Source organism: Equus asinus, chromosome 28 (assembly GCF_041296235.1).
Source record: "Equus asinus isolate D_3611 breed Donkey chromosome 28, EquAss-T2T_v2, whole genome shotgun sequence".
Lineage (NCBI taxonomy): Eukaryota > Metazoa > Chordata > Mammalia > Perissodactyla > Equidae > Equus > Equus asinus.
In genome coordinates this window covers 39,227,701-39,251,257 of record NC_091817.1, presented here as the reverse complement: position 1 = coordinate 39,251,257, position 23,557 = coordinate 39,227,701, and the positions used below count along the sequence as shown (strand labels likewise).

The following is a 23,557-nucleotide window of genomic DNA, read 5'->3' as shown; positions in this document are numbered from 1 at the left end:
TGAGGAAGACTGGCCCTGAGCTAACATCCATGCCCATCTTCCTCTACTTTATATGTGGGACTCTTGCCACAGCATGGCCAGACAAGAATGCATAGGTCTGCACCCAGGATCCAACCCGGAGAACCCCAGGCCACCAAAGCAGAACATGCGAACTTAACCACTACCCCACCAGGCTGGCCCCCTTCATGTAAATCTTTCACATCTTTTTTATTAGATTTACTCTTTGAATGTTGTATTAGTTAGCTATTGCTGTGTAACAAATGACCCCCCCCCAACTTAGTGGCTTAAAACAACAATCAACATTTGTTATTTCATACAACTTTTGTGAGTCAGGAATTTGGGAGGAACTTAGCCAGACATTTCTAACTCAGGGACTTATGAGGTTGCAGTCCATTGTGTCAGCGGGGGCCGCACTCATCTGAAGGCTTGACTTGGGTGGAGGATCCGATTTCAGAATGGCTCACTCACATGGCTGACAGGTCAGTGTTGGCTGTGGCAGGAGGCCTCAGTGCCTCACAACTTAGATCTCTCCATAAGGCTATGAGTATTCGTCTTTATAGCATGGTAGCTGGCTTCCCCCAGAACAGACGATTCAGGAGAGCAAGGCAGAAGCCACGGTGTCTTTTATGACTTAGCCTCAGAAGTCACACTCCATCTGTGATCTCAAGTCGGCCCTATTCGGTGTGGGAGCGGATTGCACAGAGGCATGAATTCCAGGAGGCAGGAATCACCATCTCAGAGGCTGGCTACCACAGATGCTGTTTTAAGTAATTTCCTTTTATTTCATTTTCTGGTTTTTGCTTTTGCAGTCGACTTCTTGTTTCTCTCTGTTGCAGTTGATGTTTGTATCCAGCAACCTTGCTAACTCTCATTATTCTAATTTGCCTGGGAATTCTTTAGGAATTTCTTAATGTAGACAGTCTTTTGCAAATAGTATTTCCTTTCCACTCCTCCATTGCTTTTATTTCTCTATCTTGACTTACTGTGCTGGCTAGAACTGACAATGTCACAGTCATCTGCAAATAATGACTTTGGTTTTTGCTTTTCAATCATTATTCCTTTTATTTCTTGTCTTACTGACCAGAACCTTCTGTATAATATTAAATAAAAGTAGTGACAGCAAGTACCCGTGTTTATTCCTGATTTTTAAGGACATATATTTGCTGTAGGATTTTTGTAGATACCTTTTATGAATTTAAAAACTATATTTCTAAGTCCTAGTTTGCTAAAAGATTTTAAATCATTCAATAGATGTTGAATTCTCACAAATGCTTTTTCTGCATATATGTCCTCATAATTATATTATTTTTCTCCTTTAATCTGTTATGAAATGAGTTCCATTAGTTTTCTGGTTTTGGTGAGTTTTTTTTTAATGTTAAAGCAACCTATATTCCTGAGTGCCAGCAGCCACTCTAGCACAGTTAAGCCCAGGGACAGCAGCATGTGGGGCTCAGGGTTCCCCTTTAAGCAGTGATTCCCACAGTAGGCTAGGTCCCAGCCAGGTAAGGGAGCTTTTCAGCAGACTGTACAATCCCCTAATATATACCAGTTATGGCCACCGTATCCCAGCTGATGGAATGATTTGCGAGGACAGTGAAGAGTCTGTTATATAAAGATGAGACTGCACATTGTTGGCACACACAACAGTTCCCAACTTCTAGATTAACTCATGAATTGTGTATATGAGGAAAGGAAGGAGGCACATATCATCCAGCAATCCACAGCCAACATGGATGGGCAAAACCAGGAAGGCCCGAGTGGGCTGGTAGGAAGGAATCCACACTCACTTCCTTCACTGTTCCAAACTATGACCTCCATTGAAACTTGATGTTAAAAGCAAAGGATTGTCCTCCAAAAGCCCACAATGCCCATAGGGAGAGTCTGGAGATTCTACCTCAGGCGGTTCATGCAAGTGGAGTTTGTAACCACAGTTCACACAGGAAACAACACTGAAGTCTTTGAAACAAAACTTTCAATTTCTTGTAAGCAATATTACCAGCTCTCTTGAAAGAAGGAAGCCAGACGTGGCTGATAGGTTTCCTGGGGGGAAATTTCACAATTCCACCTTCATCTTTACCCCATTTGAACCTGTCACCTCGATAATTTCACCTCTGGTGACATTTCTTAAGATGAGATTCATTTTTGTGCCTCGACCTAATCAGACAGTCGGGCCTAGATTTTCTCTTTGCCAAACACAGGTGAAAATGGGTGCTCTGGGACATTCAAACCTAAACACCATGTGAAGCCTGATGTCTTTGATAGGGGCCTGGTACCTAGTAAACACTTAATAAATCCTCTTTGTCTTCTTTTTCCAAACAGATCCCGAATCAGCAAAGTGGAACTCTTTAGGTCCTTCCAGAAGCTGCTAAACAGTATTTCAGAGGACAAGTGGCCAGATTCCCTCAGGTGATGCTATTGACCCATGTTTTTTCATATTTAGGAAGACTTTGGGTTTAATTCTGCTTAAAGAATGGCAGGAAGCTTTGGCAGGAATGGTGTTTCAGTAAGCAAGGGGGCGTTTCTTACTGACCACATGCTCTTCTGTCCCACAGCCCCACTTGCACGTTGTGTATGATCTGAGGTGTAGAGGATGGTACAGAGTCACAAGAGACTAGGGGTAGAATTGGGGCTTGGCCCGTTCCAGGCCTCCTTTTATTCCACCTCCAGACGGAGAACATTGTGGAAATGTGAGTGCTTCAGGAGCAATATATTCTGTTAAGAACATTACTGTCTTCTCTTTTTTCTTTTGTTCACATCAGTGATTGTGAACTGCAGCTCCACAATTTAAATCACTTCCACACGGGAATGTAGAGAACTATAAAACCACTCCTTGGGCAGGTGGGTGGTTGCAATTCAGGTGCAGAGTTGGGCCAAACTTCACAGGGTAAGAGCACAGTCCTACAAACTGCCCTCACTTCAGATGCCAGCCACAAGCTCAGGGGCCCCCAAGCCACTCACACTTCTGATCAACTGACTACAAATTCCGGGGTTCCCCTTACTCCCTCAGGTTCGATAATGCACTAAAACAAAACTCACAGAACCCAGGAAAGCCCTATACTTACACTTACTTTTTATTGTAAAGGGTACAAATCAGGACCAGCTAAAAGAAGGGACACATAGGGCAAGGTGTGGGAGGGTCCCAAACACAATGCTTCTGTGTCCTCAGGATGTGTGACCCTCCCAGCACATCACTGTATCACCAACCAGAAAGCTGACCTGAGCTGCAGGGTCCAGGGTTTTCTATTGGGATTTCATTAATAAGCATGATTGATTGAATCCTTGGCCACATAACGTGATTGAACTCGATCTCCATGTCCCCCTCCCCCCTAGGAAGTCAGACTGTTATCAGGAGGCTCAAAGCTTACAGCTCTCTAATCCTGTAGTTGGTCTTTCTGGCATGACCAACCCCACCCTGAAACTATCATTTTACCGTGAGTCACTTCATTGTGTGATCTGAGGGATCCACCATGAATAACAAAGACATTCCTATCACTTGGGAAATTCTAAGGGTTTAGAGGTTTCCTCCCAGGAACTGGCAACCAAGACTAGCCAAATTCTTTATTATACAACAGTGGGGAGCTAAGGAGGAACTGGCAGCTGCTGTGTGAAGAGGCTAGCCTTTGTTGCCACCATGATGCCTACTCAGTATTGATGCCCTCCAGTCATCTGTGGTCAGTTTGCTTGTTTCTTGTCCGGAAAAATGAATCAAACTGGAACTGGCTGGGTTTGCATCCATTCTGTGTGTCAATAAAAACAAATCTGGACGCAGGTCAGGAGAGACTTTATTCAAAAGGATTATTGCAACAAGAGAAGGAGACTACTGCAACAGGAGGAGGAGTAATGTAGTTGGGAGAGGACTCCCATCGTAAGATCTGTAAGCCTCCCAAAGGGCAGACAGAAGGAGTTTTCTTTCACAGGGAGGGGTAAACAAGGCTAGGAAGAACCGGAACCAGGGTGTAGGGTGAGCAGGTGGTGTGATGGGACAGTTGAGTAGGAAATGTCTTTTCTTGGGGTCAGTCAGTTCTCCAGAGGGGCTGTTAAGAAGGCTTTGTTACACGTGAGCCAGGCTGGGGTGGGTCAGAGTTCAGGGGTCTAAGGGGAGGAGAGAAGCATAACTCATGTTGCTGAGATAGGTCAGTGGGTACAGACAGTTCAGCTAACCATTATGAGACCAAAAAATGGGAATTTGGAGGGTGTGTGTCTGGCCTTGTCATAGGTAAACAAGGGGGGCATCCATGAGTCTAAGTCATAGAGAAGGGCCATTCTTTGCAGTCAGCTGTTCCCCAGAACACAGAAGAGTGGGAGGGTGATTTCTTAACCATAGCTGTTTTCTGGGAACACAGGGGTCAGGTAAAACTTAACATTGTCATTTGTGGGATCCCACCTATTAACCATCAAAAAACTGTGGGAAATTGATGAGGCATTGTTTGCTACACTTAGCAACTTTGTTCCTGCTGAAGTGAGCTAAGAAACCGCTTGGTCTCTTCAGATCCTAGCAAAGAATGAAAGAGTAGAAGCGTGATAAAACTGGATCAATAAGACATGAGTCTCAGTTTCTTCAACTAAAAGATGGCAAGAACAGAGTTCAAGGTTGGGCCAAGTTGAGAAGAAAGCTCAGAGGAGCCTGACTCAAGTTTGGTCAAAGGAGAGAGTCTTTGTCACAAGAAAATCTTTTAACTGGATTTAAGTATTAAAAATATTACTCAGCATGTCAGCCATTCTTTAGCAGTCAGAGGCAGTTAAGCGATTTGGGAAGGGGTGTTGGCTGGTGGTACACAGGAGTGTAGTGTATGGTTAAGATGGAAAGCACCTTAGTTTACTGAGGAAAAATGCAGCTAAGTTTCTAATGGCTAGATCCTCTGGTGGAAATTATAGATGCTGAGAAAATTCAGGGGCTGGCCCCGTGGCCAAGCGGTTAAGTTTGTGCACTCCGCTTCAGCAGCCCGGGGTTTCACCTGTTCAGATCCTGGGTCTGACCTGGCACCACTCATCAGACCATGCTGAGGTGGCGTCCCACATAGCACAACCAGAAGGACCTACAACTAGAATATACAACTAGGCACTGGGAGGCTTTGGGGAGGAGAAGAAGAAAAGAAGATTGGCAACAGATGTTAGCTCAGGTGCCAATCTTTAAAAAAAAAAAATTCAAACCAAAAAGTAGATACAGTTATTCTTGTTTTATCTGATTCCGCCAGGATCAGACACAACTAGCATTCTGTTTATTCTTGCCCATTTTAATCCATGTTGCTTTCTAGTGAATTATTTACAAAGGAGACAGAGTCGCTCTAGGAAAGTGTACCAGAATCCTCAGTTGCTACGTCTCTTGTATAAACCTGTGCAGTGAATTTCTCAGGTGTCTCGTTGGCCACAGTGGTGAACTGTTCACTGAGAACCTGTGTGCTTGGTGGTGTGTGTGCATTAGGGTGCGGAAGCTAGAGACATACCAAGAGTACAAGGAAGCTGCATCTGCTTACCAGGAAGCCTGGAGTGCACTCCGGAAGCAGGCTTTTGGATCCTGGATCAGAAACCCACCGGATTATCACCAGTTTAAATGAGAAGAGAAAGTTTGCAGAGAACTTACTGGCAGCAGTGTGTTTTCAGCCCTTCATACCAGACTGCCTTGCCTTCTTCCTTTGTGCTGGACAAGTCTTAGCTTTTCTTGTGGCTGAGTCAGGAAAAAGAGTCTGCCATCTACCAGAGCAACATATCTCTTCGATGTATGATGGATGGAATTCAAAAACATGGAACACTCGATCTATAGTTGATTGAAGTAGCTCTCTGCTAAAATAGCATCTCACTAATGGCCCTGGTATCCATCCTAACTTGTGTTTTATTGCTTCTCTAAAGTATGGAATAAGAATTTGGAATATAATGCTTTAAAAGTACTCTGCACAGGCCGGCCCGGTGGCGCAGTGGTTAAGTTCACATGTTCCACTTCCGTGGCCCGGGGTTCGCCAGTTCGGATCCCGGGTGCACACATGGCACCGCTTGGCAAAAGCCATGCTGTGGTAGGCATCCCACATATAAAGTAGAGGAAGATGGGCACAGATGTTAGCTCAGGGCCAGTCTTCCTCAGCAAAAAGAGCAGGATTGGCAGCAGATATTAGCTCAGGGCTAGTCTTCCTCAAAAAAAAAAAAAAAAGAACTCTGCAGTAGCTCCATTTCATGTGTCCCTTCACTGATTCAGCAAATATTTATTGGGTTGAGGTGATGCTTGAATCTCTGCAAGTTTGAGAGCTTCACCTGGCATATATATTTTGTATACCTAGCCTTTCTTCCTTCCAAGAGCCACTCTTTCCTGCTCTATCCAGGGAACTTGGTTAAAGTGAACCTTACTCCTTGGCTCCAGGAATGTGAGCCAGCCCTGGACAGTCCTGGAACTATCGCCAGAGCTATCAGGAAAGAGTCTCCTCTTGTATCAGGAGCAGTAAGGGCCACATAGTCTTGGGACTGCCTATGGCTGCCTTTGCCTACCGAATAAAGACAGCCAGCTGGAGAATGAAGGCAGTCAAGAAGGAAACAGCCAGAGAATCAGAGCTCTCAGGATCTTGTTCGGATGCCTGAAGCTAGTGCCCACCCTGGACTTCAGTTATGGGAGATCAGTTCCTGTTGTTGTTCTGAGTAAGCCTGTTTGAGATGATTTTCTATGATTTTCAATGGAAAGAGTTCTGTCTAAATGGCCAAAACTCCCTGTAGCAAATCAGCAACAGACCTAGCAACCAATCCTGTTTGAGCCAACACCTAATATTTAACACTCAACCTCGTCACACCTTGAATTATTTCCTGAATATGGAAGCTCTCCATGTTCACATGACTCAAGGTCCCTGTTGATTCTTCTTTTTTTTATAGCTTTAAATATTTTTCAATAGCAACCTTATTGAGATATAATTCACATACCATAGAATTCACCCATTTAAAGTATACAATTTAGTGGTTTTTAGTATATCCACAGAGTTGTGCAACTAGCACCACAATTTTAGAACATTTTTGTTCTAAATTTTGGGGGACACTGTTCAACCCAGTAGAGTATCCATTAGGAGTCACTCCTCATTTCCCCTCAACTCCCCTAGGACAAGTGATAATAATCTACTTTCTGTCTCTGTGGATTTACCTATTCTGAACATTTCATATAATGGAATCATACAATATGTGGTTTTTGTGACTGGCTTCTTTCACTTAATGTTTAAGATTCATGATGTAATATGAATTGGTAGCATGAATCAGTACTTTATTCCTTTTTATGGAATAAAAATCACATTCAGTTGTATGAATATACCACGTTTTGTTTATCTAGTCGTCAGTTAATTGACATTTAGGTTGTTTCCATTTTTTGGCTATTGTGGATAGTGCTGCTATAAACATTCGTGTACAAGTTTGTGTGTAAACATATGTTCTTAAATTTTAATTACCAAAGTAATATATGTTTGTCATAACAAGTTGTCCTTGAATTCTTTTTTTTTTTTTGAGGAAGAATAGCCCTGAGCTAACTACTTCCAGTCCTCCTCTGTTTTTCTGAGGAAGCCTGGCCCTGAGCTAATATCCATGCCCATCTTCCTCTGCTTTATGTGTGGGACGTGTACCACAGCATGGCATGCCAAGCGGTGCCATGTCCACACCCAGGATCCGAACCAGCAAACCCCAGGCCACCGAGAAGCAAAATGTGCAGACTTAACCGCTGCGCCACCAGGCCAGCCCAAGAAATCCTTTTAGATAGCAAGGAAGAAAGGCAAAAACACCGCTAGCTGAAGGCCAGGCTCGCTCATGTTCTCCTTTAATCAGAGAGACCCTTTTTTTTCCGTAATAGTTTACATCAATGTGAGATTTCAGTTGTACATTATTTCTTTACTATCACTACATAAGTGCTCCCCTTCACCTCCTGTGCCCACCCCCACCCCCCTTCCCCTGGTAACCGCTGAACTGTTTTCTTTGTCCATGTGTTTGTTCAATTCCACATATGAATGAAATCATCTGGTGTTTGTCTTTCTCAGACTGGCTTATTTCAATTAGCGTAATACCCCCCAGGTCCTTCCATGTTGTTGCAAATGGGATGGATTTGTCTCTTTTCTGGCTGAGTAGTATTCCATTGTATATGTATACCACATCTTCTTTATCCAATCATCAGTCCATGGGCACTTGGATTGTTTCCATGTCTTGGCTATTGTGAATAGTGCTGCAGTGAACATAGGGGTGCATGTGTTACTTTGTGTCGTTGATTTCAAGTTGTTTGGGTAGATACCCAGTAGTGGGATTGCTGGGTCATATGGTATTTCTATTTTTAGTTTTTTGAGGAATCTCCGTACTGTTTTCCATAGTGACTGCACCAGTTTGCATTCCCACCAGCGGTGTATGAGGATTTCCTCTTGTCCACACCCTCTCCAACATTTGTTATTTTTAGTCTTAGTGATTATAGCCATTTTAACAGGCGTAATGTGGTATCTTAGTGTAGTTTTGATTTGCATTAGTGAGACCCTTTTGCCTGACCCCAAGTCCCACAATATGACAGCACTTAGGACACCTCAACTGACAGGAGCTTTTATCCGCAGAAGATCATGCATCTCTCTCTCTCTCTCTCATGAGATTCTATTTTAAAGGCTAAAGATTTATATTTTCTGGTAAGTTTGTCAAACCTACACAAAAAAAGCTAAATGTAAAAAACACCCCTAAATTTTGTCTTCAGAACAGAGATTGGGAAAACCCTAAAAACTGGAGATGAAAGGCAGCTTCACCTGGGGCTCTGCCTTTTTTTCTCAAAAGCTGAAAGTGGTGCTTAGACATCCAACTTCCTACGTTTTACTTTAATCTCTTAAAACCAACGTTTAGAATCTCACCTATGCCTTAGAAGCACATCTCTGCCAAATTGGTAGGTTCTCAGATTTCATACATCTAATCAGATCTTGTGTTTTTACTAATGTTTCTTAACCCGTATTTGACTGAAAACTGCATCTAATTTTTAAATATATTTCTTTTTTTTTAACTGGATAGTTTTACATAGAAAAGCACAGTGGACCCCCATGTACCCATCACCCAGACTTAACAACCCTCAGCTTTATGCTGCTTTTATCTGCTTTATTCCCCTCCCATTCTTTTTCCTTGGAGCATCTCAAAGCAAATCCTAACCATCATGTTTCACCCAACAAAATTAACAGTAATTCCTTAATATCTAATATGCAGTCCGTGTTCTGTTTCCCCATTGTCTCAACAATGTCTTTTGACTATTGATTTCTTCAAATTAGGATCCAAACAAAGTCCACACAGTGCTTTTGATTGATTTGTCTTTTGTCCTACCAAATCTGTAACAGTTCACTCTCCTTTCTGTGTGTTTAACAAATGGGTCATTTGTCCTCTAGAATCTCCCCCATCCTGGATTTGGCTGCTGATTTCCTCTAGTGTTGATACAGATTCCTCTGTCTCCCATATGTCCTATAAATGTGCAGTTACATGGAGAGGCTTGATTAGATTCAGGTTCAGTTCATCTGGCATGAATACTTCTTAGGATGCAACAGAAGTAAGCAGAATCACCTATCAAGAAAGTGACATCTGGCTGTCCCACTCTCAGTGATTGAGCAGTGGGTTCAGTGCTGTCAGCCTGCTCTATCCCGTTATGAAGCTCCCATCACCCTTTCACCTGATGTTGTTAGCGGCTGTGTTGGGGGTCCCCAAGACCACCCTCAGGTTCGATGATTCACTAGATGGACTCACAGAACTCAGAAAGGCTGTTATATTCATAGTTACCATTTGTTACAGTGAAAGCAAACAAATTAAAGTGAGCAAAGGGCACAGCTGTGTGGGTGAAGCTCAGGAGAGAGCAGGCACAAGCTTCTAGTAGTCCCCTCTGCATTAACCATGTGTTCTGATGCTTCGACATCTGGGGCCTTGCTGACCCTGCAGAAACTGCCCCTCCCAGGGTCAGCCAGTTCCTAGAGACAGTAAAAGGCTCATCTGTGAGTGCACCTTTTATATGCAAAGTACCAATCCAGAGCCCCTATGCCAGCCACCTCCTCTGTCAGGCTCTCACACTCTGGGCCACTGTCCACCTGCCCTAATCACCCCACAGCCAGGCACCAGACACTAGGGACAGCCACTGTGCCTCAGAGCCCACTGAAATTAGTCGAACTTGCCAATTCCACGCCTGCCTACCCTGCCTCGCCCCTTCCTTCCCTTTCACAGTAACAGCTCTTGCCCACATTTCCCCCTCACTCCCCCTGCCTCCTGACCAACCCTGGTCATTTTACTTACCATTTTTAGGAGGGATTTTTAAAGAATTATATAAAATATTTATGTGATTCTAAGGTTAAAACTATTTTTAAAAAAGAAAAAAGGTACATTCATAGAGGTCTTCCACCCTTGTCTCCCCCCACCCCCCGTTTTTTCCTTCTCACAGCAGAAACTATTTTTATTAGTTGTTGGTGGGCATTTCATTCTTTGCTTTTGAAATGCTCTGTGAATAGCTTACATAAAATATTTTGTATTTTTGCCAATGTATCTTTTGCATAGATTCTTAGAAGTGGGATTTGCTGGGTCAAAAGGTGAATGAACATATAATTTTGCTTTTTTAAAATACATCTTTAAAGTTCTGTTTCTAAATACGAGTGCAAAGAAAAAAAGCAATGGGCCCAGCCCAGTGGCACAGCAGTTAAGTGCACACGTTCCACTTCGGTGGCCCGGGGTTTGCCAGTTCAGATCCCAGTGCAGACATGGCAATGCTTGGCAAGCCATGCTGTGGTCAGGCATCCCACATATAAAGGAGAGGAAGATGGGCATGGATGTTAGCTCAGGGCCAGTCTTCCTCAGCAAAAAGAGCAGGATTGGCAGCAGATGTTAGCTCAGGGCTAATCTTCCTCCAAAAAAAACAAAAAAAAAGCAAAATGCAGGACAGCATTGTAACATTCCATTTCTATAACAAAGGAGAATGAAACGTATATATCTATGTTTTGCTTGTAGATGCCAAAGTCTCTGAGTAAATACACAAGAAACCACAACAATGGGGCCTCTGGGGAGGGAAGGGGAAAGGCTGGGACCCAGAAGTGGAAGGGACACTTTTCACAGAAAACCTTCTACATTTTGTTATTTTGAAAATTTTGAACCTTGTTAACATAATATCTATTTGAAAAATAAATTTCAGAAGTGAAAAATAAAATAGAAAAAAATTTTTTATTTTAAGCTGTGAAAACACCAGAAAATAGCAGTGACGTTGTATACGGAAGAGAGAATCTCACAGCATGCTTCAAGCAGCTCTGCTTATAATTCCACAGAATTATCTCTTTACTAACAAAATGTCTTCTGGAATTGGGCTCTTTCAGGGAAGTTTACACTTTGAGCATGGCTGCTTTGTTCTGTGTTTGCAAGTGGGTTCTAACGTTATGACTATGTGTGCCTAATTTTTATTCTCTTTTTCTTTAGAACTTTTAAAACTTGGCTTGATTTAAATAATTTTGTGTATATATTCCATGTAGTCATTTCTGCCTCAAAGCATGGGGGTAAATGCCTTGTTTTATGGAGTTTGCCACTGCCAAGCATTAGCTCACCGTCTGGGGAGACGAAGCTGCTATGGAGAAAATGACCCACCCTGGCTGCCAGTGCTCCGCTTGGAAGAGAGGCAGGCCCTGTCTGATTTGGTTGTGTCTGTGGCTGGTGGAAAGCTGCCTCCACCTGGACTCTGGCAGCACTTTTTGGCTTTAAGACAATGTTCTGAGCAAGCCTTAGCCAAAGTTTTCCAGTTTCTAAAATTTAGTTCCCTTGCGGGCTAGTTAATGGTTTAGGACCGTGTTACATTTTCAGCTGCCACTGGCGTCATGTGATGATGTCTGAGGAAGCAGATGAGCTGTTAAGAGGAGTCTCGGTGCAGCGGGAAGGTTGTCGAAAGTAGGAAACTGCTTCCAAGTAGAGAGTACATATGTGCTTGCTTTCAAGGGCTCAAGCGATTCTTTCCATAGAAACAAAGGCAGCTATCCTGAGCAGTGGTGGGTACAGAAAGAGCCAAGAAGGCAGATATTTTGGAGTAAGCAACTTTATTTTCCAGAAAGAAGAGTTCTTTTTAGACCACATATTGAGGAGTCATAGTTGCCTTCACGTCTTAGAAACGTGAATGCCTTTAAACTTAAACGTATCTATACCGGGGCTAAGACTGACTTCCTGGAAGTCTGTCCAGATGGATCCAAAACAAATCTTTAATACTTGTGGTCTAAAAGAGGGAGGAAAATTCTACAAAGAGACACGTCAGGGCTGCAGGCAAAGTTGTGTGTGTTCCATTTTTATTTCTTAAAACTGAGGCCCCAAAACTAATCGAAGAGGATAGAAATCAGAGCAGTGGTTGTTGCCTGGTATGGGAAGATGAGGGAAGGGGAGCTGAGTGGAAAAAGGCCTAAGGGAACTTTCTAGGATGATGGAAACATTCTGTTTTGTTTGGAGTATTGATTACATGGGTGTAAACATTTCTCAAAATTTGTTAAGCTCTACACTTAAGATCTGTGCATTTTATTGTATGTAATTATACCTCAGTTTAAAAATTAAAAAAAAAACCTTGTCCTTATTAATTATTTGGTATAATAGAATAAACTTTGGTCTGGATATTCAAGTAATTATGTTCCAGTACCACTCTGCCACTACTTCCTATGTGGATGTGGGGAAAGCGCGTAGTCTCTGACTTCTAAACCATCACCTGTTCTACAAAATGAGGTCCCAGCAGTTGGGATGCTCAATTTTTTCAACTGTGAGGCAGGATTTCTCATAAAAATATTTAATTGGGTAGATAATGTAAAGAGAAATTTTCTCCAGGAAACTGAGCTCATTGACACTTTGAGAGACATTTGGTCTCCATCATGTTGATAAAGGAGGGACGGAAATAATTCTTGTCTGCGTCTGGTAACCTGGGTCTGAATTTGGGTGTGGAATTTTTTGTCCCTCATCCCAATGAGCCAGCAGGATTAGGAACCAGCTTTTAGAACTAAGCGTGTTCAGCCCTGCTTTTCAATCTCCAAATGGAGGGAAGTGTCTTGAGGAGGAAAAGGCAAAGGTGGAAAGTCAGTCCAAGCCGGGACCCAGGCTGCCAAATGCTGGTCTCAAGCACATGTTCCCTGAACTTGGGCTCCGCTCCAGAAGGAGAAGAACTCACAATGGAAACAGTGATGGCTGTTTGCTGAGGCGGCCAAGAGAATGAAAAGCACATTGAAACCCAGCAGTGTCTCCATGGGGAGAGCAGGGTGGGCCGCTTGGTGGTGAAACCAACCTGACAGCCGAGCAGGATAACAGAGCCCATTCCCAGCATCTTTCTGCAGTTCAACAAGAGGCCTTTATGTGCAACCTAGGAAATCTCGGAGAAATTATACTGCGGCCGACCCAAGCTTTGCCCAACGGTACATGCACACTCAATCTAGTTCCCCCCTGTTTTTGTTGAATTATTCTGTTAATTGAGAGAAAGAAGAGAGCTCTTCTCAGTGTATATCCCCACCTGCCCCCGACAAGATTTCATCAACCTTCTTTTTTTTTTTAAGATGGGCCCTGAGCTAACATTTATTGCCAATCTTTTTTTTCTTTTCCTCCCCCTCTCCCTCTTCCTCTCCCCCAAAGCCCCCAGCACATAGTTGTGTATTTTTATTTGTGGGTCCTTCTAGTTGTGCTATTTGGGACACCACCTCAGCATGGCTTGATGAGCAGTACCATGTCCGCACCCAGGATCTGAACCAGCAAAACCCCAGGCAGCCGAAGTGGAGCACACCAACTTAACCACTTAGCCATGGGGCTGGCCCCTCAACTTCTTTTTTATTGCTACCACTTATGGACTATTTGGACTTGCCATGAGTGCCTTTTCAGCTGGGGTTTTTTTTTGAGGAAGACTGGCCCTGAGCTAACATCCGTGCCCATCTTCCTCTACTTTATATGTGGGACGCCTCCCACAGCATGATGTGCCAAGCGGTGCCATGTCTGCACCCGGGATCCAAACCGGTGAACCCCACGCTGCTGAGAAGTGGAACAAGCACACTTAATTACTGCACCACCGGGCTGGCCCCCTCAGCTGGCATTTTCATCCTGTACTTTTTGTTCCTCGTTTATCCAGTGCCATTGTGAATGCCCTTCTATCCCAGGACTTTGGTAACTGCGGGGCTGAGCAACCAGCTGGCAGTGAAAGAAACAAGGTTTCGGGTGATGGAATGGCAGTACAGTCTCACCTGGCTCCAGACAACAGTGTTCACTCAGCCGTGCTGACGTGGGCAGATCATGCAGCCCAGCTCTTTGCTCCTTTCATGAAAGATGAGGACCAATGTGGTTAGTATTTTGCTTGCATATACTTTGGAGGAATTCTGTTCTAAAATAAAGGATGGCACATAAACTATGGTGCAGTTTGTAAACCCAAATATTTCCAGGAGTAGGAAACTAAAAGTAGGTGGAGTGAATGAAGTGTATTCCCTGTCCAATGAGGAGTCATTATCTTGTTCCCTCTGATTGTTGTCAGATCTTCAGCATTTTTACAGGAGAAGCAAAAATGCTGGATTTTTATGGGCCAATACAGACACGGGCCTTCAGTTCCTAACCTCTGGTCTAGCAGAACAAGGATGGATTTTGGCCGTAGACCTGAGTATGAACTGTAGCTCCAGGATGTACTGGTTGTGCGATCTTAGGTAGGTAAGCATATTCTCAGAGTATCGCTATCCTCACCTTTGAAATGAGGACACTACCAGCCCCTGGCAATGGGTAGGGATGAGATGAAATAAAGTACAACATAGGTATGAGGATGGCTGCCTACCACACGTCCCGTGCCTGGCACATAGGAAACACCAGCCTTGGTCTGCCACTGCAGTTCATAGGTGACTCTCTCCAATTTGCTAGTCCTGGTTTCCAGAGCTTGTGCTAATAAATGTAAGAGATTGTCCTTAGGAGTTTGTTGGGCAAATGTTCATGGCGCCTCTTGCTGCACACCAGGCATTTGCATGTTTGCATGCACCACTCCATTGCACATCTGGAAGCAAGAGCTTGTCTCCAGCAGCTAAGCAGGTGAGAAAGCAAAGCTGTTGATCTCAGAGGTATATATAGATCCTCCTACCCAACTCTTGTGGCTTTGTCTCCCCCATGTCAACCACCAGGATTGTTTTTTCTCCCTAAGGAAATGAAGATGAAAAGGGGAACCAATTGCACTTTTAAAAAACATTTGGTCTAATGAAGAGCAAGTCTTTGGAGAATAAGAAAATTTATATTGCCCTCTTCCAAATTCTCCTTGAAGGAGGTCCTCGAGCCACCTCGAATGGTTCCCGGATGCACAAACCTGCCCCATGCCCTCCATGTGGCCAGTGTGTTTCGGCCACTGTTGCAATATTAAGATGCATTAGCGCTTATTAAGTAGGCTCTCAGCTTCAGGTAGACCCGTCGTAGGCCTTCTGAACACCATCAATATGCCAGGCATTGCGCTATGCACCTGAGGTGCAAGGATAAGGGGATAGTCCCCTTGTTGCTCCTTGACCAATGGGGAAGACAGGCAAGCGTGTTTGCAGTGGGACAGTACAGTGTGAGGGTGGCCATCCTAGAGGTGAGGGGCACAGGATGATTTCATAGGCCCAGGTATACTTGAGCAGAGAGGTGAAGGAGGAGGGATTAGGGGTTAGCAAGCAAAGAGAAATGGTAGTGCATATATGAACAGTTGTGAGAGATGGATATTTGAGGTAGAGAATCACCATAAGCAAAGGCCAGAGATGAGAGCACAGCAGCTCGGGCTGGCGGAGCACAGGAGGGGCTGGGGAGGCACTGGGGGCATCTGGGGGCGGACTTTGTATGTTCTTCAAAGGAGAATGGTTTTATCCTGATAACTCAGCACTTCAGGGATTTTGAGAAAAGGGTGTTGGGATAGAAGTTGCATTTTAGAAAGATCGCTGTCCTCCGTAGCAAGGAGGATGGATTGACAGGGGCAGGGATGGTGGCAGGGAGACCACAGTTGGAGGATTACTACAGTAATTAGAAATGATGAGGCCCAGACAATAATGGTTCGAGGTGCTATAGGGAGGGGACTGACTTGAGAAATACTCAGAGGCTCTTCAGGCTGACTGGCTGACTGCAGGTAGGGATAAGGATGAGGGAGTGTTGAGGATGGCTCCCAGGTTACTGTGTGGGTGACAGGATGGCATGTGGTGCCGTGTATCAGGAAAGGGTATCCAGGAAGAGGAGCTCGTCTTGGGGTGGGGGGCAGGAGATGCAGGCAGGGAACAACGAGCTCAGTCTCGGAGTTTGGGATTTCTGTGATACAATGGGATAAGGACCTCGAGTGGGCATTTGGAGGGACTGGTTTGGGGCTAGGGATAGAGAGACAGGCTGGAGAGAGATTTTGAGTCATCTTTTTATAGGAAGTCTTTGAAGACATGGGTTAGGGTAAAATCGTCCAGAGAGAAGGTGTACAGAATGAGAAGAAAAGGGGACCCTGGACTGAACCCTGGGGAACATAGAGAGTTCAGGAACAGTTTAGAGAAGCACAGGAAAGACTGTGACTAGGTGGCCAGAGGAGAATCAGGAGAAAGCCAATTAGGAGCTTCAAGGAGGCAGAAATCTAAAGCGTGGACTATATTAAAAGAGACAAGGAAGGTAAGAACTAACAACCTTGTCGCCCTCCCCCATTGGGGGACAAGGTTCTTTTGACAAGGTTATTTTTGGTAACCTCAGCAAACGCAGGGTCAGGGAAGTGGAAGCCAGCCTCTCCCAGACTGCAGAGTGAAAGGGAAGTGAGAAATGGAGGCACCGTGTGCTCTTCCTTGAGAAAGACTCAATCTCTAGTCTCACTGATGTAACTGAAAAACAAAAAGTTATGAAATATTTCCAACCTAACAATAAAAAGAAATAACACCCACCACACAATTAACAGTAGACATTTTGTTCTATTTGCTTCAGGTTTTGACTTTCTGGAGAAATAAAACATGACTAGTTGTATTTGAAACCCCACATTTACCCCTCCCTGATACTGTCACTCAGGTAACCACCATCCTGAATTACATTGTTTATACTTTTATTTCATAAGTTTGTATCTGAAAGCAAGACATAGAATTATTTTGCATGTTTTTTAACTTTATAGAAATGGTATCCTGCTGAATGTATTTCTGCATCTTCCTTTTTTCATTCATCTGCAGCATTTTGGAGGTTTATGTTGACATACATAGCTCTAGCGCATTCATTTTAACTCTGTCAAGTATTCCTTTGTATGACTATACCACATATTCTTCATTCTTCTCTTGACAGACATTTAGTTGGTTTCCAGTTTTTTTGCTCCTACAAATAAGGCTACAGTGATCACTCTTGTACATGGATGGCATTATTTCTAGGATATATACCTAGACGTGGAATTTGCTAGGTCATGGGTTATCTTCAGCTTTACTGGATGTTGTCAAATTGCTTTCCAATGTGATGGTACCAGTTTACACTCACAGCAGCAATTTATGAGAATTCCAGATGCCTTCACATACTCCCTAACATTTTATATGCTGAAACTTTAATTTGGCCAATTTGATGAGTATGAAGAGATATCCCATAGTTTATTTTTTGTATTTTCACAGGGCCACCAACTATATAGTGTAAATTTGTATCTTTTAGTGTAGAGTTGTGCACTGTACAACTCTAGGGGGCACTGTCCACATTGTAGTCTTTGTGAAAAGCACACTCCAGAGTTGGTACAATGAACAACATATACAGTGGCCTTGAGTGAAGTTTTTGTTATCTTTTGTCCATTGTTCTTTTGGGTTGTCTTATTAATTAGAATAGTTCTTGGGGCCGGCCTGGTGGTGCAGCGGTTAAGTTCACACGTTCTGCTTCTTGGCGTCCTGGCGTTCGCCGGTTCAGATCCCAGGTGTGGACATTGCACTGCTAGGCAAAAGCCATGCTGTGGTAGGCGTCCCATGTATAAAGTAGAGGAAGATGGGCACGGATGTTAGCTCAGAGCCAGTCTTCCTCAGCAATAAGAGGAGGATTGGCAGTAGTTAGCCCAGGGCTAATCTTCCTCAAAAAAAAAACCAAAAGAAGAAGAAGAGTTCTTTATTCTGGATATTAATTATTTTTTTATTTATATCTGTTGCAAATATTTTCACCAAATCTGTGGCTCCTATTAATTTTGTTTTTTGTTTTTTGTTTTTGAGGAAGATTAGCCCTGAGCTAACTGCTGCCAATCCTCCTCTTTTTGCTGAGGAAGACTGGCCCTGAGCTAACATCCATGCCCATCTTCTACTTTATACGTGGGACGCCTACCACAGCATGGCTTGCCCGGTGGTGCCATGTCCGCACCCGGGATCTGAACTGGCGAACCCCAGGCTGTTGAAGTGGAACGTGCACACTTAACCGCTGTGCCACTGGGCCGGCCCCATGTTTTTGGGTTTTTTAAAAAGATTTTATTTTTCCTTTTTCTCCCCAAAGACCCCCGGTACATAGTTGTGTATTTTTAGTTGTGGGTCCTTCTAGTTGTGGCATGTGGGATGCTGCCTCAGCATGGCTTGATGAGCGGTGCCATGTCTGTGCCCAGGATTCGAACTGGCGAAACCCTGGGCTGCCAGAAGCGGAGTGTGTGAACTTACCACTCGGCCATGGGGCCGGCCCTAATTTTGTTTATAGTACCTTTTCTTTTAATTAAAATTTTTAATTTTAATGTACTTAAATTCATCAATCTTTTCCTTTATCATTTGTATTTTTGTATCTTGTCTAAGAACTCCCTCCCTACTCCAAGGTCATAGATATTCTAAAAAGTTTTTTCTAGATCTTTTCTTAAGTTTTGCTTTTCCACATTTTAGATCTTTAATTCACCTTGAATTTATTTTATGCATGATATGATAGAGAAATCTATTTTTTCATATGTATAACCAATTATAGAATCGTGGATTAATTAGTTCATCATTTCCCCTTTGACTTTCATGTCATCACTGTTATATTTTAAACATGGGTCTGTTTCTGGGTTTCTGTGGTGTTCCCTTCTCTTGTTTATTTGTCTATCTCTATGCCATATGGCACAGTCTTAATTACTTAATTACTGCTAAGACCAGTTTCCTCAGCTTGTTTTTCTTCACACTTCTTGGTTATGCTTGGCCTTTTGCTCTTCTAGATGGATTTTAGCACCAATTGTCAGATTCCACAAAAAAACCATAAAAACCTAATTGGAATGTTTATTGGAATTGCATTAAACTCACAGATTAATCTGAGGGCAATATGCATCTTTACAATATTGGATATTCTCATCCTTGAATATAATATATTAGTATATCTTTTTTTTTTTTTTTTTTGCTGAGGAAGATTCACCCTGCACTAATATCCATTGCCAATCTTCCTCTTTTTTTGCTTGAGGAAGATTAGCCCTGAGCTAACATCTGTGCCAGTCTTCCTCTATTTCGTATGTGGGTCACTGCCACAGCATGGCCAACAAGTGGTCTAAGTCTGCACCCAGGATCCAAACCTGCAAACCCGGGCCGCTAAAGTGGAGCGTGCTGAACGTAACCACTATGCCACGGCGCCAGCCCCTATCTCTCTCTTTTTATTTAGGTCTTCTTTTATGTCCTTCAATAATGTTTTGTCATTTTCTCCATGAAGGTCTTGCATATCTTTTTATTTTTTTATTTTTATTTATTTATTTTTTTTGCTGAGGAAGATTCATCATATCTTAAATTTATTCCTATGTGCTCCTATTGAGAATGAGATCTTTTTTCCTATTACATTCCCTAATTGGTTACAACTGGTATGTAGAAACATCATTGATATTTGTAACTGATCTGGTATCCAGCAACCATGCTGAACTTTCTTATCCTAATCTTTATATAGATTCTCTTGGATTTTTCTATGTAGACTATCACTGTCTGCATACAAGTACAGTTTAGTCTTCCTTTCTGACTCTTAAGCCTCTCATTTATTGTTCCTCTCTTATTGTATTGGTTTTACGCCAGAACAATGTTGAGTAAAAGCTGTGACAGCAGACTTTTTTTTAACAGCTTTATTGAGATATAATTCACATACCATAAAGTTCAACCTTCAGACTTCCGTTTTTAGTTACTGTTTTTAATGGGAATGCCTCTAAAATTTTACCATCTAAGTAATCAATTGTCATAGTACCATTTACATTTGTTGACTGGGTCACCATTTCCCTACTGATTTGTCATGTTATCTCTGACATATGTTTTATATACAGATTTATTTCTGGGTTCGGTTCCATTAGTGAATGTATCTATCCTAATGTCAGTACCACACTGCCGTATTTCCCATAGCTTTATATAATAATGTACATATTCGCTGTAGATTTATGAATTCCCTTTATCAAGTTAAAGAAGTGCCTTTCTACTCTTAATTTGCTAAGAGGCTTTTTAAAAATTATGAATTGGTTCTGAGTTGTTTCAGGTGCTTTTTCCTCATCTGTGAGATGATCCTATAGTTTTTCTCCTCTGTTAATTTGGTATTTTTTATTAATAGACATGATAAGCTATGTAACGCCTTCTCGGGCTAAGCTCTACCTGGTCATGATTGTTTTAGTACACTGCTTATTTCCTAATATGTTATTTAGAGTTTTTCTATGTTGATAAATGAGATCTATAATTTTTCTCTCTTATAAAGTTTTCGCATTGAGATTTTATAAGTCTCAAAATGAATTTGTGATTATTTCCTCTTTCTAATCTCTGAAAATTTAAGAAAGGGTTAAGGGTCCCTTACGTAGTTTGATAAAATTCATCTGTCAAATCTTGCTAGTGTCTTTTAAGGACTAGAGTTGGGGGAGACTAGATGCTACTTTAACTTTTAAAACCTTCTTTCAGATGCTGCATTTTAAAGGCAAGATTGACAAATCTATTTTTATTGGTTGATATTACAACTAACGCTGCTTTCTTCAATCTTTTATTTTTTGGTAATAGCTGTTCCCTCCTCAGTTCCAATAATACTTTCTAATAAAGCACTTACAACACTGCTCTGTAATTATTTGTCTACGTGTTGGTTTACCACCAGACCGTAAGCGCCTACAGGATGGGGTAATGTTTTATTCATATTTGTGCCTCAGTGTCCAGCACAGTGTGAGGCACATTGTAAATAGAAAAAACAAACATCTTGAAATGATTTCAGGTTGCCAACCATGTCTTTCCTCTGAAATCTCAAGTTTGATGTCTCACTTCTGACACCCGGTAGTAGTGTGGCTGTGAGAATGACGCTACCCATCTTATCAGGGCTTTTTGAAGATTAAGTGATGATGTACCTAGCTACTGTGGTATCCGGTGAGTGCTCAACTATAAATTACTTTTAAAAGAAAGAAAAACATAGGTGGCTTCAGTGACACTTGCCTTTTGATTTTTTCCTTCTCTGTAAGTATTTCTTCTCAGTTTCATTTGTGGGTTTGTGGTTGTGACACAGACACAGATCGAAATGCCTTTGCGAAGCTAGCCCTCCTCCATTTCTGTATAATCCCATTCTGTTTCTCTGGATAAGGAGGGTTTTACCATTCATTCCCACCAGTCCCTGCCTCAGGTGGGGGCTCTTTGGTAAGTCAAGCGAGGCCAGAGTCCTCCCAGGGACTTTTAACATTGTCCTCAGAAGAAACGCTCTTCCTTCCACTGGAGTTGCTAAGCTGATGGGGACATCTTTGCTGTCACATGGGAAGAATCTGCCTGAGAATGAAGTCAACACAGAGGAAAACAAAACCAAGAGATGGAAAGAGTTTTGATGTTATCATTTCATCTCTTGTTCGTGCTATGCCTGAAGCTAGCGAACCATCCCTATTTGATAGTTAAAATAATAAATAGCTTTTTTAACTTCAGCTAGTTTCAGTTGGGTGTATGTCACTGCAAACAAGTTTCCTTGGTAACACAGAGCTTCTTCCTCCTCTTTACCTTGCTCACTCAGAGGTCAGTTTCTACCTACTTCTATAGTTTGAAACTAGCAGCAAATGGGAGTACAGATTTTCTTGGGTCAGGTTTGGGAAAGACCAACAAGATGCTTATGACAAGAATGTTTCTTCTGATCCTAGTTGGGAAGCTGACATCAGTAGAGAGCTTCGACGGGTTGCTTACATAATTTGGTAAAGAAAAAGCTAAAGACCTTTGTTTCTTCCCCAACAGGAAGTTTAAGACAGTCATTTTAACTACATGTTCTTGGATCACTGGGTAATACCTGGTTTCTTCATTCTCATGATCTATGTGGGGCTCTAGCCTCCAACACAGTCCATCTCAGAAAGATTTAGGAAAGTAAGCATTTCCTCTTAAATGCATTTGTGTTGTGGCAAGCCTACACATCTGTACTAATTTGTGAGAAATCATGAAACTCGTAGGCCTGAAAAAATCTAATATTGATTTTTAGGAAGAAGGGATAGGAGAGCAAAACCTTAAAGAATGCAGGGAAATATAAAGGATGTCTGTATGTAGTTATCATTCCAACACTGTCATTAATAGTAAAAGACTGCAAACAACCCAAATGCCATTAATAGGGGACTAGATAAGTAATGATATATCCACATAGTGCAATACTATTTGGCTGTAAAAGTGAATGAAAAAGCTCTCTATGAAGTAATATGGAAAGATCACCAGGATATCCTGTTACATGAAAAAAAATATACCTATATATATATATAAAGTGTTTTCTTTGTATAAGAAAAAGGAGAAAATAAGGACACATATTCATACTTAGTTGTACTTTCAAAAATAAATACTGAAAGAAAGAAGCCAGTAAAAGTAGATTCCCATAGGTGGAGGGTTAGGGTAATCAGAAAGCAGTGGTAGGAGCAGGACTTCTCAATGTATTGATAAATGAACTATGATATGTGACATCTGAACCACGTAAATATATTAACCATTCAAAAAAAAGACTTCCCTCCTTATGACACAGGCCACTGTTCCTGTCCTATGCTGTGCTGTCATGGCCCCCACAAGCCCTCATCCTGGCCTAGCAGACATAGGAGCTACTTCTCTGACCCATCTAAAAGAAGGTGAATAAAGGACATGGTCACACTTCAAGGCCTTTATAAGAGGAAGTTTTATTGTTAATTATTTACCTTAATAGTTTCAGAAAGAAGAACAGATTAGCTCACTCCAACATGATTGGCAGTTAGCAAAATCTAGTGAAGCAAGTGTTCTGATTGCTAAGGATTTAATTTGGATGCTTTTAATACTTAGCCATCTAACACTTCAAACATAATCCAGAATAAATGCGTCATCTCCCTCCCTTTCACTTTAATACCCACCTACCTCACTTCAATATGGAAATATCTTCATTAAATATGATTCCCAGAGGAACAAGTTCCCTGGAGAGTATAGCCATGAGGACAGTGCACAAAAAGAAAAACTCAAAATAAAACTCTGTATGATAATTTACTAGTCTAAGGAAACAAAACCTTCCAATATATTAAGAAATAAATCCAGTTACAAATGCACTGATAGGTCTATGTGAAGAGGTTCTGGTGTAGTAGTAACTGAAAACGGCCGGCTATTTACAAGATACACGAGCAGGAACGGTGCACCCAGCCCAGCACTGGCCCTCAGAAGCCAAAAGTGTTCTCTCCACTGTAGGCCACATACAAGAATCCATCTTCATCTTTTTCCTTCTCGTAAAGCTGTCCCATAGTTAGGCTTGAAAAAGAAAAACAAAACAC

The 23,557-nt window shown here is 42.2% G+C and overlaps 2 protein-coding genes across 13 annotated transcripts in view; one reads left to right on the top strand and one right to left on the bottom strand.

The window, feature by feature from the left end:
• The window catches only part of ADAT1 (adenosine deaminase tRNA specific 1), a 39,332-nt gene extending 15,907 nt beyond the window's left edge, over nucleotides 1-23,425 (top strand). For all 12 annotated transcript variants that reach the window (XM_014847399.3, XM_044761357.2, XM_044761353.2 and 9 more), the window contains 2 exons: nucleotides 2,320-2,406; nucleotides 5,423-23,425. In XM_014847399.3, coding sequence (XP_014702885.1) covers nucleotides 2,320-2,406; nucleotides 5,423-5,555 — 220 coding nt within the window. In that variant the 3' untranslated portion in view covers nucleotides 5,556-23,425. The remainder of the gene's footprint in view (nucleotides 1-2,319; nucleotides 2,407-5,422) is intronic.
• GABARAPL2 (GABA type A receptor associated protein like 2) overlaps nucleotides 22,924-23,557 on the bottom strand; it is a 10,576-nt gene continuing 9,942 nt past the window's right edge. The window contains exon 4 of the mRNA XM_014847607.3: nucleotides 22,924-23,534. Within this exon, the coding sequence (XP_014703093.1) occupies nucleotides 23,444-23,534 (91 nt within the window). The 3' untranslated portion in view covers nucleotides 22,924-23,443. The remainder of the gene's footprint in view (nucleotides 23,535-23,557) is intronic.